At 36.0% G+C, this 15,212-nt stretch overlaps 1 protein-coding gene across 3 annotated transcripts in view; it reads left to right on the top strand.

Moving 5' to 3' along the window:
* Naaladl2 (N-acetylated alpha-linked acidic dipeptidase-like 2) overlaps positions 1 to 15,212 on the top strand; it is a 1,346,047-nt gene that overhangs the window by 1,081,859 nt on the left and 248,976 nt on the right. For all 3 annotated transcript variants that reach the window (XM_017319681.2, NM_001326288.1, XM_017319682.1), the window contains one exon: positions 4,028 to 4,174. In XM_017319681.2, coding sequence (XP_017175170.1) covers positions 4,028 to 4,174 — 147 coding nt within the window. The remainder of the gene's footprint in view (positions 1 to 4,027; positions 4,175 to 15,212) is intronic.

Below are 15,212 nucleotides of genomic sequence, written 5' to 3'. Positions count from 1 at the left end.
ACCTGTCTTCTGGTGGCACAACAGACCATGGATGTCTTTCCAGGAAACTTAACCCAAAAAATGAACCATTTTTCACCTTGGATATCTTATTTTTCAGAGCCAGGATGGTTGTGCACTTGGGTAGCACATCTGGAGTCAAAATGAAATGTTTTGTCCACTGTAACCATGACCCCATACCTTCATTACCACTTCCATAGTTCCCCTTCACACTGCCACAGGTTCCACTATATTTAACCATTTTCCCCATCTCTCTATTTCACATTCTTTTATTAAAGTGGTCTTGGAATCTACACTGGGTCACTGAATATATTATTTTCTCCAAACTCTTTTACTTGCAAATATTTATTCCAATTAGTCCTCTGGTTCAAAGTTTCTGAAGCACCATAAATATGGAATATCACTAAGAATCATCTCAAATAACCTGCTTTTGTCCAGAATCAGGGTGATCATGCACTTGGGTTATGCTTCCAAGAGCAGACCACCATAAGCTCTAGGTTTCAGCATATGACCCAGCATTTGGCACTATCTGCCCTAGTGGGACCTTAGGCATGGCAGTCATTTCAGTGGCCCCAATCTCTGCTCCCAGAGTGAGGGTGGCAGTGGTGATCCATCAATCCCAGTGGCCCTGTTCAGTAGCAACACGCTCCTTTTTCTGTTGATTTCCTTTACCCATATGCACCGCTGTATCATTGTGTTTGGTGTTCTTTGCCATATGTACTGCTTATTCCACTACTTGCTGAACTCCATGAAATCACATTGAAAAACATCTTCTCATGAGACCCAGTGGTTCAGTTATTTCAGAGATATTTTAAGCTCTTCAGGTTCATGTTCATCCTCCACTGCCTTGTATCTTCCTGAATTCTTTATGGGTCTCTGGGGCCTGGGAGTCCCTATGGGACCTGGGGGTAGCTGCCCTCTTGTAGCTCTTTCCACTTTGTATTTCTATGTTTCTTTTTCTTTTCTGTGCTAATATTGTACATATGTTGGTTTGAGTATCTGCTCTGATTTTATTTGTAGATTATTTTATAGAGCAATCAGTTCTTGAAGGTTTTGTCTTTTATGACACTCAGAAAATATAAAAACAAACTAACATAATATCAACAGTAGCAACACATAAAATACAGACACATTTAAAATTAAATCAAGTAAGCTTCACTAATTTATCTTTAATGTTATAAAATAGAAAATAACTAGACATATATGTGTTTAGCTATGAAATTATTATTCAGCTGTATATTATATATGCATATATGTTTATGTGTATAAAGGTAGAAATAGCTAAAAAATTAAGGAAACAGAGAAATGGAAAATGGAAGTCAAAACATTTATATAAAATAAAGGAAAATGAAGAGAATTCAAAAATAATGTTAAGGAGGGTAATGGGAAAGAGCGATATACTTGAAAAAATCCAAGGTAGAGAAAACAAATAGCAAAAATATCTTATAGTAATGATAAAGTTTGGAAAATAATTAATGCATGCCAAAATAGAAACAAAAATTATGGATATTAAAATAATGAGATTAAATAAAACTAATAGCAAGAAAATTAATTAAGATATATAATATTGAAAATAAAAGTAAAAATTCAGTAAATTATAAAGGTAAATATATTTTTAACAACATGAAAAAGTAAAAATGCTGCTAAAATTACAGTAAAAAGGACACAGTAAACCTATATGGAAATGAAAGTAGAGAAAACAGGGAAAAAGCCAGAAATATTGGAGCAAACATTAGGTCTCCTGTACCATGAAGACTATCGTGGGAGTGGGCAGGGGCTCAGTGTACCCTGTGATCTCTTGTCTCCTTGTAGTTTATGCTGGTATTGACCCTGGATTGTAAATGTTTCCATTGTTCACCTAACCTATATTCAGTTTAGTTGGTCCTCTTTCATTGCCCTATTGACATGATTAGTTTAGATATCTGTGAGCAAGACAGATTGTTTCTTCCTCTGAGAGTCCATAGACTACGTTTCTGGAGATGTCTGATGACCTAGCTAGGGGATGTCTCGCAAATGTACTGGGAGTCTGGGAACTAACTACAGTGCTGAGGTATCTACAGAAGGAGGAGTTCACTTTGTCTTTTCAAGATTTTCCAAGTGTCAATCATTCATCTGCATGGATTCACTTTATAGTTCTTGAGCTTTACAATACTGGATAACCAATAGGTGGACCTGCTGGCTGATCTCTGTTCCACTGCTATCATGTTCAAGTGTTATGTTGCATTGATATGGTCTGACTGTGTGCTTTTCTGCTATAATTGTACTTCCTGCAGATTGTTATTTTTGTTCGTATCTAGTGATCTGCTTTCCACCACTGCTTCCCAAGATTGTCTCTCATCATCGAGCTGTGACAGGATAAATTCAGTCTGCTCAAGGCTCTTAGATGAAGAGGTACCTCAACAGTAACCAATAGGATCCATTTCATGATAGCAACTACCTACTACCTGCTATCTACACTGATCTATTCCTTGAAAAAAATAACAGTCCTACCCACATTGAATTTTGGTGGCAATATGGTACCTCCAGCTGAATTTTCAATAATCAAACAATAGTCTGCCGATGTTCTGAGTTTGAAGCCAAAGCATAATGCTTGGAAGCATGGTACAGTATAGAAACTTGGGTTTTGTGGAGCCTTGGACCACGATGTTACCAGGTTTCAGCAGTACTGGACCCATGGGATAGGTCTGTGGTCAGCATGAATGCAACATCTTTCTTTTTAATTATTAGATATTTTGTTCATTTACATTTCAAATGCTATCCCCTTTCCTAGTTTCCTCTCCAAAAGTCCCCTATAACCTCCCCCTGTCCTGCTCCCCAACTAGCCCTGCACCCTCTCCCGCTAGCAAGCTGAGACCAATGCCATGTTAGCTTGCCAGCAGCTGCCATGATAGTCAGTCTTCACCTCTGCCATATGCCCTGTGGTTTCTGATGCATTTCTCTTAACTATTTTGTCTCAGCTCATATGACTAAAAGTAGTCAAGAAAAGCCTAGTACAAGGAAACAATCTGGCCTAAGTATCTCAGGAGAGGCACAGCTCAGGAGAGTGTCTCTCATATCTACATCCTACCCAAATGAAGGTAATTGGTGGTGTTTTGACTTAACCCAACCATCCTTGGTCATTTAATTTGGACCAATCATAAATACTTGCCTGCTCCAATTACACCATTACCATATTTTGCCAATCGCAGTCACTAAGGCTTGTATTTTGAACCAATGACTGTTTCCATGTTTCTGTTTCTCATTTTACTGCCAGTCATAATCATTCATGCACTAGGGAAACTTCTATTCTTCTGGTCAAGGTAGAAATGATTTTTTGAAGCTTGTGATTGAAAAATCAGCTACAGATGGTCTCTGAGAGTCCTAACTGAGGCTATGCTTTGACAATCATGACAATCAGCTTCCATGTTTTGCATAGTTGTCTGGAGGCATCCTTGGTGCTTTTGACATTATAGGTGTTGGCATAAAGCTAATACTGCTGGCAGGTTGACCTATAGACATTTTGCTTAAAGCATTTCAAGCTGCAAGAGAGAAACTGTTCAATAGCTGCTAATTAAGGAGTTAAGTGGTTCAATCCACAACACATTGGCTTGTTTACATGAAAAATGAATGTCAACAGGTTGACAATTTATTGTTAAAAATTTTATTATGGTCACTAGTAGTGATTTCAAATTTCAACAGTGTGGTGTGTGTGTGTGTGTGTGTGTGTGTGTGTGTGTGTGTGTGTGAGTGTGTGTGTGTGAGTGTGTGTGTCCAGTGCCTAGGGATAGGCATCACCTTTATTTGCCTTAATGCTATACTGCTGTTAGCTTCAGAATCATACACAAAAAACCTGGAAGTGATTCCTGCATCTACCTTCAAATGATCCTGTTGGTACATGGTCCTCCAGCCTAACCATGTGCATTTTAAACATATAATTGCATTGATACTGAATGATTCTCCGGTCTTCGGCTCACATTTTGAGTGAAACTGATGTATAAATTATTTGGGAAGTATGATTATATGTTAATATTATTTTAATTATGTTTTTCAGAAAATTAAGTTCACGTGCATGCAGAGAGCTCAGTGCCTGGGAGCCAATGTCAGCTCTGTGCAGATACAAGGTGATGCTGATTATTTCATCAACCATCTTGGAGTTCCAACTGTGCAGTTTGCTTATGAGGACATCAAAACATTAGAGGTAATTGTTCCTACACATGTAAAGTGCTCACCACAATGTAGCAGATGTTCAGATTTCATTTTAACATAACTCTGTATTCATCTTTCATACCAAATAGGTCACTGTTGGGAGGGGCTTCATTGTGAAGTCATCTTGTTGTTGAGAGGCTTTGTAAGCCTATTTGAAAAGCTAGCCTCTTAAAGAATGTTCAATTTAGAAAGATTTATACTGTTACATTTTCACAGGAAGCTTCACAAGAAGAAACACCATTTGTTGGATTAGCATCAAAACACAATTGTAGTCTTCAGTGTTCCAAAAAACACAAGGCACATGCAGAAGATTCTTCTCACCTTGCACAGAGTCCATGTGCTCTGTGTTATGTGAGTCTTACGGATTAAGCTCTTCAAAGTTTATCAATAGTTTGTCTGCCTGAAAACCTGGTCCACAAATTATAACATGAAAGCATGATTCTCTTTCATTGGCTTTTGTCCTCTATGTTATGGACCTGAGTTCTTCAATATTTCTCAGAATTATGCCACAGTAAACTGCTTTCAGGCAAATCTAAACCTTTTTGAACACATAGTTCGTGTGTCTGTAAGAGGTTCCAGAGGATTCTGCTTCAGAAAATTATTACATTGACACCATAATGACTAAAAGTAGAGGGACATGTACTTTGGTCCTTCAGAATGGATATGTCCAGGAAGGAGTATTTACATTATGTTTGTGGAATCCTACCTCCAGCTATGCAGAACCCTAAATTTTATTAGATTGTGGCAGTGTTTAATTTATATACATTAACAACAAGAGCTTTCTGTTCAACACTCTTGCTTCCCTATAGATAGTGATCATTATCCACTTAAACTTATGAAGCACACAAACTCCAGGGGAATCATATTGTGGGGAAATTAATTCCTTGGTAATATAGGGATTGTACTTCAGATTTACTTGTTTGAAGCTAACATTTTCACCCATTATATTTATAAACACATTTAAAACCTAATTTTATTGTTATTATTATTTGTATGAATATGAGGGTTGGGGTGTACATGTCAGAGCAGGCCTGTAAAAATTGGGGGAGAGATTTCAAGAATAGATTTCCTTCTTTTACAGTATAACCTGGGGCTTGAGCACAGGTTATCAAGTTATGTGAGAAGGATTTCATCTATTAGCCATCATTTTGGCCTTCATTTACCATATTTTAAAAAATGTAGATGTGTTGATGCTATATTGCCCAAACACAATATATGCATGTTAATAAATCAATACATTAAGAAATAACATAACATTTCCTGTTAAACACTCTTGAATTTCTCTCATCATCCCTCAATGCTACCACTCCTGGCTCCTGCCATGCTATCAAGTTGAATGCTTTTGTTATGTGCATGTTATTTATTTTGGTTAAGTTTTGAGCCATGAATTAGAGTACTCTAGCAAACCTGTGGGATTTGAGGAAATTCCTAAGATGGACACTTACAAACAAATTATTCAACTTCTTGGAATTATTTTTATAAATACATTGTTTTTATTGGCTATAGAGTATACATTATAAAGTGTGGTGTAGATTAACTTAGATTGTGCATGGGCTTAGCTAATACTGGGCTCATGCTACGATCCCACCACCCAGCAAACATTGCTGTTATCACAATTTCTTGTCAGAATGTAGGGTCCACAGATTAGTGGCATATTTCCAAATAGCTTTGAACAGTGTTTGAGGCAAGAGATGCTCATTTTTAAGGTGAACAGAGGTAAAATTTGAGGACTGCAAAGTTGAGGAGAATGTGGTGAAGTAGATGAGAGGCAGCAATTTAAAGTGGTGGTAATGAAATGCTCAGGGGATGCTCTCATCACTGGGAACTTCTGAAGCCCATATCACTTATAGAACTGCCTTACTCAGAGGGAACCAAACCATTTTTAAATTATATTTCAAGAATGCCTAACTCTAACCTCACAAATAATTTCATGTTAAATTTGTTTCTACAAAAGTAATTAGTAGAGAGTCCCCCATGCTTTAATGATAAATGACCTTGTTCATGTTGATGTAATGGGAAAAACTTTTAAAAATAGATTTGTCCCTTGCAAAATAATATTGCTTATGATGAGATAATTTTGTGTTGAACTCTCCAAAAAAACCCAAATATTAACCTTTACTTTCTGTGTTAACCTATCATAAATATTTGTACACAGCTATTAAGGGGGATTATAAATATCGGAAGCTTCATGAAGGACATTAATATATTTTACTATACCAATTAGTAAAATAGTCAAGGAAATTAGAGCCTTGTCACAAATTTTCTTGGCTTCCAAACTATAATTTTCACATGTAGTCATTAAAGAAGTATCCCTGAGGGCTGGGATGCAAAATCCCTGTTTCCAATGATCTGTCATTTCTCAAGTTCTACGTGCCTATGTCCCCCTATGCCTGTATCTAAAAGAGAAGAAAAAAGCAAAGTGACTCAACATAGAACCTTCCATATTATCATTTGAATTTACAATTTCCCTCACAGGGTCATGTTATTCACAGTTTGTCACAGTCAGCTTGTGACACTAATATGTAGGCTGCATAGTCTTTAGGAAATCTGGATTGAGAGGGACATTGGAAGCAGGGTGGTACTCTTTCTAACCCCTCTTGGCTTCTTGTCCTGCTGCAATGAAAAGACGCTCCACCATGTATTGCCACCAACATGACTTGTTTGGTAACTTCCCTGATTTTATAGATTGCAATACCTCTAAATCTGTGAGAAGAAAAAAAAAATCTTCCTTCACTTATGTTCTTTCTGCTCAGTATTAGATCACAGTGATGCAGGAGGAACCAGTGTTGCAATTTAGTAAGAATTTACAGTGTTGTTTTGTATAGTATATCTAAAACAATTATAAATTACTGATTATAAGTTAGCCCAATTCATGATAAGGATGAAATGGAATTTAAAGTGAAGTATCTGTAACAAGGTCACAAATTTGCAGAATAGCCAAAAGGGAAAGCAACCTCATATCTGGCTGACTCTAAACACATGTTTTCTACTTGCACACTGAGGAAGCATGGGGATTTGGTTCATCAATATGTTTTGTTGGTTCTGACCTTTATTGAAAAACAACATATTTCTGGAAGCACCTTGATTCTGCTTCTCTATGGAAACAATTGTCTCAGAACTGATCTTCATCTTTCTATACTATTTATGACAGTCTTCCAGGCTGCTGTCAAATGTACACTGGTTAATATTTTTCTACAATACCCAATTATTCCAAACTTGGGAATTATATAATTAACATGGACAGTCACATATTGTTAAACACTTGTGTCATTTCCATAACCATATTATCCCCTATTAGAACTGAAATAATTATCACTAAAATAAATAATTCTGTATTTGTTTACAGTTTTAAAACAATGTTTTAAGTCATCTGAATATGACTGTATTTGTGTTTTGAAGATTTTATCTCAAATATAGTGCAAATTCTAGGATTTATATCAATATATTAATAAATGTAGAAAAGAGATTATGAATCTATTATCCCAGATCCCTCTTAGAATATGCTTCAGGACCTCAGTGACCACTGAAATTGTTTAAGTGCACTCTATACACTGATTCCCTATGTGTATAAACCTGTAATAAAGATAAGTTCTTAAGCAAACACAGATAAAGATTAATAATGAGTAATAATAAAAAGGAATAATTGTAACAATGTTCTACAAAAACATTCTGTCATAGGTACTTTTGCCATTGGGGACTGTTTGTCATGAAAGAGGGTTACATGAATACATGTACTGCAGTAGCAGGGAGGGCAACCTCATACCCAGGGACTAAAACACAAGGAAACACGGATCCATTGGGCAGGATGGAGAACAATACTCTCTGATTTCATCAAGCTATAAGAGCATCACACAACTTAAAATGTATTGTTTATTTCTCAAAATGCCCACTTAGTATTTTTGGACCAAAGTTGACCATAGTTATCTGAACTGGTGAAAACCAAGACCATGGGTACATGAACCCTCTTTACATTTAACCTCATGAATTAAACCATGTGAAAAATTGAACTGTAGAAATCTAAGCTATTGGAAAGGGATAATCTGTTACATATGTAGGATGTTATTAGTTTTCGTCTAAATGAAATCCAACAGTTTAAAATATGTGTGTTCAGTTCTTTACATTATACATATTCTCAGCTAAAACTCTTCTCCATAGTTTCTGTGGATTCAAATTTATCACCTGAAATTGCTTAAAGCACCATTCTTCTTTGCCTTTCCTTTGCATCTTTAACTTTCCAGTAACTAAAGTTCACATGGACAGGATAGACCGAATGGCAGTATGATTTCTTCTTATAAGATATTGCCCTATTTTTTTAAAAGATATTGCCCTATTAATTGAGACATGCCTGGTTTTCAGCTTCATTTAAACAAAGTTTTAAATTCATAAATACTCTTGCACCTGTTAGGAGATATTTCTGCAGTTTAAATAGAAAGTTGAGACAGCCATAAGGAAATGAAAAGACAGATGCTCTCCAATTAAGGGTGTAGTATTTATGACAAATGATGGTCCAAGTCATATTGCTTCTGTTGCTTACCACCTGTTTGACATAATTTTGGTTCTAGATCAGTATATTTATTCTCTGCAAAGCATGTCAGAGGACCTACCATTCATAGTGTATCATATGATCATTTATGCTCACCAAATTTTATAGCACAAATTGAAGCTCTACTTCCTCCTATCATTTAGCCTTATAATTCTTGCACTCTTACTTGAAACATGTCATTTGAAGACCAATCTACCACTATAATTCAGGACTTGACCTTTATATAATAATGAAATAAAAACTCAACATTGAGAGTCATATAATTGTTTCAACATCATTTAGTAAGATGCAGATAGAAATCTAAGTGTCAAAGGCACTATGAGATACATTAATTTTCTTTAAAAGCTAAATGATTTTATTACCAATATGACTCTTAAATCAAAATACAAAAAAAACTATACATATGTGCTAGTATGAATTGTAACAATGAGTAAAATTTATGGGGCAAAGGTGAGAATTAATTTCTGAGTACAGCCCAAAAAGCAGTAACAGAAGTCATGCATATTTAACGGAGGATACCAATTAGCATAGCTTTTGCTTGATTTTGATCAGAGAAATTGTTTTCCTTCCTTTTCAATTTTTTATTAATTATTTTATTTATTTATATTTCATCTGTTATCCCCCTTCCTGGACTCTCCTCCACAACCCCCCACCCCCAACAGGACCAAGTGCCCCACTCCCACTAATGCCAGATGAGGCAGTCCTCTGTTACATACATAGTGGGAGCCATGGACAGGTCCATATGTGCTCTGATTGTTGGTTTAGACTCCAGTAGTTTTGAGGAATCCTTTTAGTTGATACTATTATTCTTTATACAGGAATTGAAAGTCCCAGATGCCTGGGTGTGAGAGATTCTCAGGACCCAATGCATATTTGATGACATTAGTCAAAATACTCAACAGTGTGGAAATGGAACCTGAAGAGACCACCTCTAGTAGATAGACATGGCCCCCAATGGATGGATAAGGTCACCCACCTATCTCAAAATCTTTAACCCAGAATCGTCCCTGTCTAAAGGAAATGCAGGGACAAAAATAGAGCAGATACTGAAGGAAAGGCCATCCAGAGTGTGTCCCACCATGGAATCAATTCCATCCACAGACACCAAACCCTGACACTACTGCTGATGTCAAGATGTGCTTATAGACGGGACCTTTGTATGGCTGTCCTCTGAAAGGCTCTGCCATAACCTGACTAAGATGCAGACACTCAGTCAACCAGGACTGAACAAGGGAATCCCAAAGGGAGAGTTAGGGGAAGAGCTGAAGGAACTGTTTTTATATAAATTCGGAATCATTCTTTCACTATATTTCCTGTTTTGAACACAGCCATATCATCGCTAAGTTAACAAATGATTACCATTCAAAGGTCAGTACAAATTCCAGATGATTAAAAAGAAAATTTCATTTCTTTCTGCATGTATTCTACTGATATTTTACAATATCTGACAGAAGAAATCTTATCCTAACTAGTAAATATTTTATGGAGTTTCAATGTGGGACATAAAAATATGTCCTCATTGGAAACAAGAAAAAAAAGAACTGTCTTTAATATTTAAGTCACCAACCATAATCAGCCAGGTGGTACTAGCACATGCCTTTTGGAGGCAAAGGCAGGCTGATCTCTGTGATTTTTGAGGCCACCTTAGTCTACAGAATGAGTTCCAGATCAGTCAAGACCACACAGAGAAATTCTGTTTCACCCTCCAACACACACAAATTATCCATAATTATAATTTATTTTAGGAAAACTATTAATACTATCATGTCAAAGTAGATGGTATTGTTATTTTCCCATTAGAATTGTTTCACTAAGAGAAGAGTTTCCAACTGTATCCACTAAAAATCTACAGACACTAAGGATTTTTTTTTTTAATCATAACTTTTGCTTTTGTAAATAATATATCACTAACACTATATTTTAGTTAGCATTGATTCAATATATATAAATTTAATGTAAGTGTTACATAATTATTATTAAAAATTAACTCTAATATCAATTACTGCAAATAACTGAACACTTTTGAAGTTAATTAAGTACTGGAGAACTAGTTAGTTCTTAGGTCCATTGCTGGCTGGCAAGCATTAGGACCTGGGTATGATGCTCCATAGCCCAAGAAAAATGTGAGTAGGGTGGTACCCATTTATAATCATGACTCTGGGAAGATAGAGACAGCAATACCATAGCTCACTAGACAGCGAGCCTTACTTAATCGAGTGAATCCCCAAGTCTCCATGAGAGATTTTTGTCTCAAAATAAGGTAAATTACATGTGAGGGATAACATATAATGTGGCCCTGTGCTCCTACATGTGTGTGTTACATGTGAACATGCATTAACACATGCAGTACTGTACACAACTGTACAAGTACACATTCCATGTACACATGCATAAACACTTGCAGTCCTATACACATGTCTGTATAAGCACACACGCCATGTGTACATTCATTAACATGTGCAGTCCTGTAAAATACCTGTACAAACACACAAAAATAAAAATACAGATGTTTAAAGTCAAAACCATGATATTGAAAAGAATGATATTGTCTTGCATTTTATAAATGTTACCAGTATAATTTAATGGAAAACATTACTACATCATCGATTCTTGCATTTATTCCTTTGTAGTATGTTGATTTGGTATAGATGCAAAAAAAAATTGGAACTGATGCTCATTCTCATTAAAATATATTTTTTTTTCATCTCACCTTTATAACTCAAAAGCTCCCTAGATGTTAATTTCTGTGTGTAATTTAAGTAAATCGTAATGAACTTCCTCAAGCTTCTGAATAAAGTGCAAAAATTGAAAAGGGAAACATGTCATCTTGAAACCACTCATGTTGTAGGGAGACCTGAAACTCTCTGGCCTGGAAGAACCCTAGTGTGGGAAAGGTGACTTGACTACGGTGGCCTACTTTGTATTGTATAATGCACAATAAGTGTTCAGCTTTACCTCATTGGAGGCTATGAGCTATGCTTCAGTATGTTATACATTTCTTTTCTGGTCATCTCTGGGCATTATCATTCTGCTCATCTGACAAAAAAAAACACGAAGTAGAAAAGAAAACACTGTCATATACTGATGTTCTATGAAGCATTCTGCCTTGTAGAGACATTTCTTTGGAAGAGAAGGTTAAACCCCAATCAACAAATCAACAGTTACAGAGCAGGCTGGGAAGCTTTGATTGCACAACATATGAAATGGCTGTCACACAGGGAGCGCTATTAAAGTTGTTGTGCGCTTCCAAGAGCCTGAGGAGTAAACACAAGAAATTGAAATATGAGACAGATATCGGGAGAAAAAAACAAAGAATGGAGAAACTCTTAAGACCCAAATGGATAATTCAAAAATCATGCTTCAAATTGGTTAATATTTCCAGATGGCTGCAAGGAGGACAATTTTCCCATATGCTTGTCTTTTTTTAGAATTCAAAATATGAACATTTTTTCTGGATGGCTGTCATAATCAGATCAAAATATATATATCATAGGCACTATATTTTAACTCCAATGCTATTTACGGTAGTTGATCTGTATAATGACAAGTGGTATTATTAGGGCATAAGGACACATAATGAAATTTTATAATTTTTTTATAATAAAAATTTTAGTTTTATTAAAGTGGGTTTAATGGTAGGCTACATAATGGTTTGCCAATATTTAACTTCAGAGTACATGGCAAGTTTCATATGATTTGTTTAGACATATATTAATTTAAATGTATGCATTCTATATTTAGCAATTTTATGCAGTTTTTATAAAATTAGTAGTATGCCAGAAGTTCAATATATATAAAACCTAAGGTTTCTTCCCTCCATGCAATAGTAACGGAGATTGGAACTTAGAGAATAGATACATTCAAGTAAACTCAATACAATAAAAGTTTTCTTAAAGTGCTCACTGACAGTTTTGATTCCTTCGAAGCACAACGGCCAGTGCTCACAGATCAGGGACACTCATACTTATGGTTAGTAGTTGTCTTGGTCAGGGTTTCTATTCCCGCACTAAAATCATGACCAAGAAGCAGTTGGGGAGGAAAAGGTTTATTCAGCTTACATTTCCACCTTGCTGTTCATCACTGAAAGAAGTCAGGACTGGAACTCAAGCAGGTCAGGGAGCCGGAGCTGATGCAGAGGCCATGGAGGAATGTTCTTTACTGGCTTGCTTTCCCTGGCTTGCTCAGCCTGCTTTCTTATAGAACCAAGACTACCAGCCCAGAGATGGTCCTACCCACAATGGGCCTTTCCCCCTTGATCACTAATTGAGAAAATGCCTTACAGCTGGATCTCATGGAGGCATTTCCTCAACTGAAACTTTCTCTGTGATAACTCCAGATGTGTCAAGTTGACACACAAAACCAGCCAGTATAGTAGTAATTATGAGTTTGATGGGTATCACCTAGCAGATGAGTCTCTGGATATGCCCATAGAATGTTCTCTTAAGTTAAATGAGGTTAGAAATAACCATCTTCTTTTGGGGGTTTTCTGAATGGACTAAATGGAGCAGCAGTAAGCATTCAGTGCTTTCTGTGTCTTGATTGTGGATATGAAGTGACCAACTATCTCAAATTCCTTTCACTATGACATCATAGTATGGCATTACTGTGAATTATGAGCTAAACTTAACCAATTTGTTTTTTTTTTTTTTTTTTGTCATGACTCTCCTGCTTTACGCAGGTAGGGAAATTATGATCAGAATGAGGTCAGAATGAAGTGCCACAGCCATTTGTCATTCTAGCTGGTACTCGACCAAGACTTGTAGAATCTGGCCCAGATCATTTAACTTTAGACATAATTAAGAACAGTACAGTGTTTCAAAAAAAAAATCCTGATAACAATTAACCACCCCATGCATATAACAAAGCTTAAGATATGTTTATATTGAAGTTCTTAGTAAAATATATGGCTTCATTCTTAAAATAGTTTCTTGTTGAGTTAGAAACAATGCTGTAGACAAGGGTCTAGAGAGAATTAGTGAGGTAATTGTAATTCCTGTGAGAGTCAGGATGGTCCTGGACCTAAGATAAAATAGACTTCACTTAGGCTGTTTTAAAGCCCAAGTGGACTCACTTGTAAGGACATGTTTTGTGGTCTAAGTGTGATGCTCAAGCTTTTAAGAGATAAGGAAAGACACTGTATGAGATAAGTAAATTCTGGGAGATAGAGCAGAGCATGTCTTCTCAGATAGGAAAGGATCACCAGGTTGTAAAACTCCATCATTCTGGGCATTCCAGGGAGAGCAGCTGAGCACCTTATTCCACTGAAGAGATAAGCTGTATGTTTAGCTTTCCTGGTTTCTCCAGTGCTTGTAGGTATGCACATGGCACTTTTGCCCTCTACAGTTTACTCCAGGAGTTCATTTTCTCACAGATTTTATCATAGCAACATGAAAAGAAGTCAAGGCATTTTGCATGTGAGATGCTGTCTGAGGTTGGACATCCCTGTGTTCAGGGATGCATGCCTGATGTCCATGCTACATAAGCAGCTTATTCATAATATATTTTTGGCTTAAACTTGCAAAACATGAGTATAGAAAACTTACTTGAGAGGTCTCTATTGATGTTATTATAAAAGGTGACATACTACCAGCAAAATGTAATATGGAAAGAGGCAATTCTAAAATAATAGAAAATTAGTCATAATTAAATGCATCCTAAGTTGTTTTCATATGTGTTGCTAAAAGCCCCATTTTTAAAAAAAAATCACATCAAAACACTGACTGTTAAGTATACACTCAGAGTTTTTCAAATATAGTATTTATATGTTCATTTTTCTGTTATTTGATAGAGCTCTCTAATTAATTAACCAATAAAGAAAAGGCTCATACTATTGGCTAAGTGGATACTCTATTCAGCAATAGAGTCAAAGTAATGAGGAAAATTATACTTCTTAAAAAATCAATTATGACATTTTACCAGATATCATTGTCTTAAAACCACTTTACACATATAGTCAAATTTATTTTTTGTACTTAAGCTAATCTCTGAAGAAATTGATAGGATCCCTACTTTCTTTAAAATTGAAACAACCACCACCACCTCCTCCTCCTCCTCCTCCTCCTCCTTTCTCTCTCTCTCTCTCTCTCTCTCTCTCTCTCTCTCTTCCTTTCTCTGTTTATTTTTGAGACAGGGATTGCCTATGTAGCCCTGGCTATCCTAGAAATTACTACACTGACCAGACCTCAAAGTCAGAGATCTGCCTGCTTTTGAGTTCAGTTACAAACTAAAAGAAATGTGTCACCATCACATTGCTTAATACTATTTCTTAAATATTTTTCATCTTACACTATCTCCATACACCATCATAAAACTATGATGCTTAATTTATATTTTCCTAGTTATGCTTAGAAAAAAGTTGGTAATGAGTTATATTGACCATTTTCAAAGGTAAAGAACACTATAAATTGGTAATATGAAGTCATTGTGGTATGGATGGATATTAGCGTTTCCTTGAATTCTATATCCTATTGTGAAATAAAATGTATGA

This window comes from Mus musculus, chromosome 3 (genome assembly GCF_000001635.26).
Source record: "Mus musculus strain C57BL/6J chromosome 3, GRCm38.p6 C57BL/6J".
Classification (NCBI taxonomy): domain Eukaryota; kingdom Metazoa; phylum Chordata; class Mammalia; order Rodentia; family Muridae; genus Mus; species Mus musculus.
The sequence above is the reverse complement of the archived record's forward strand: the minus strand, read 5'-3'. Positions and strand labels throughout refer to the sequence as shown.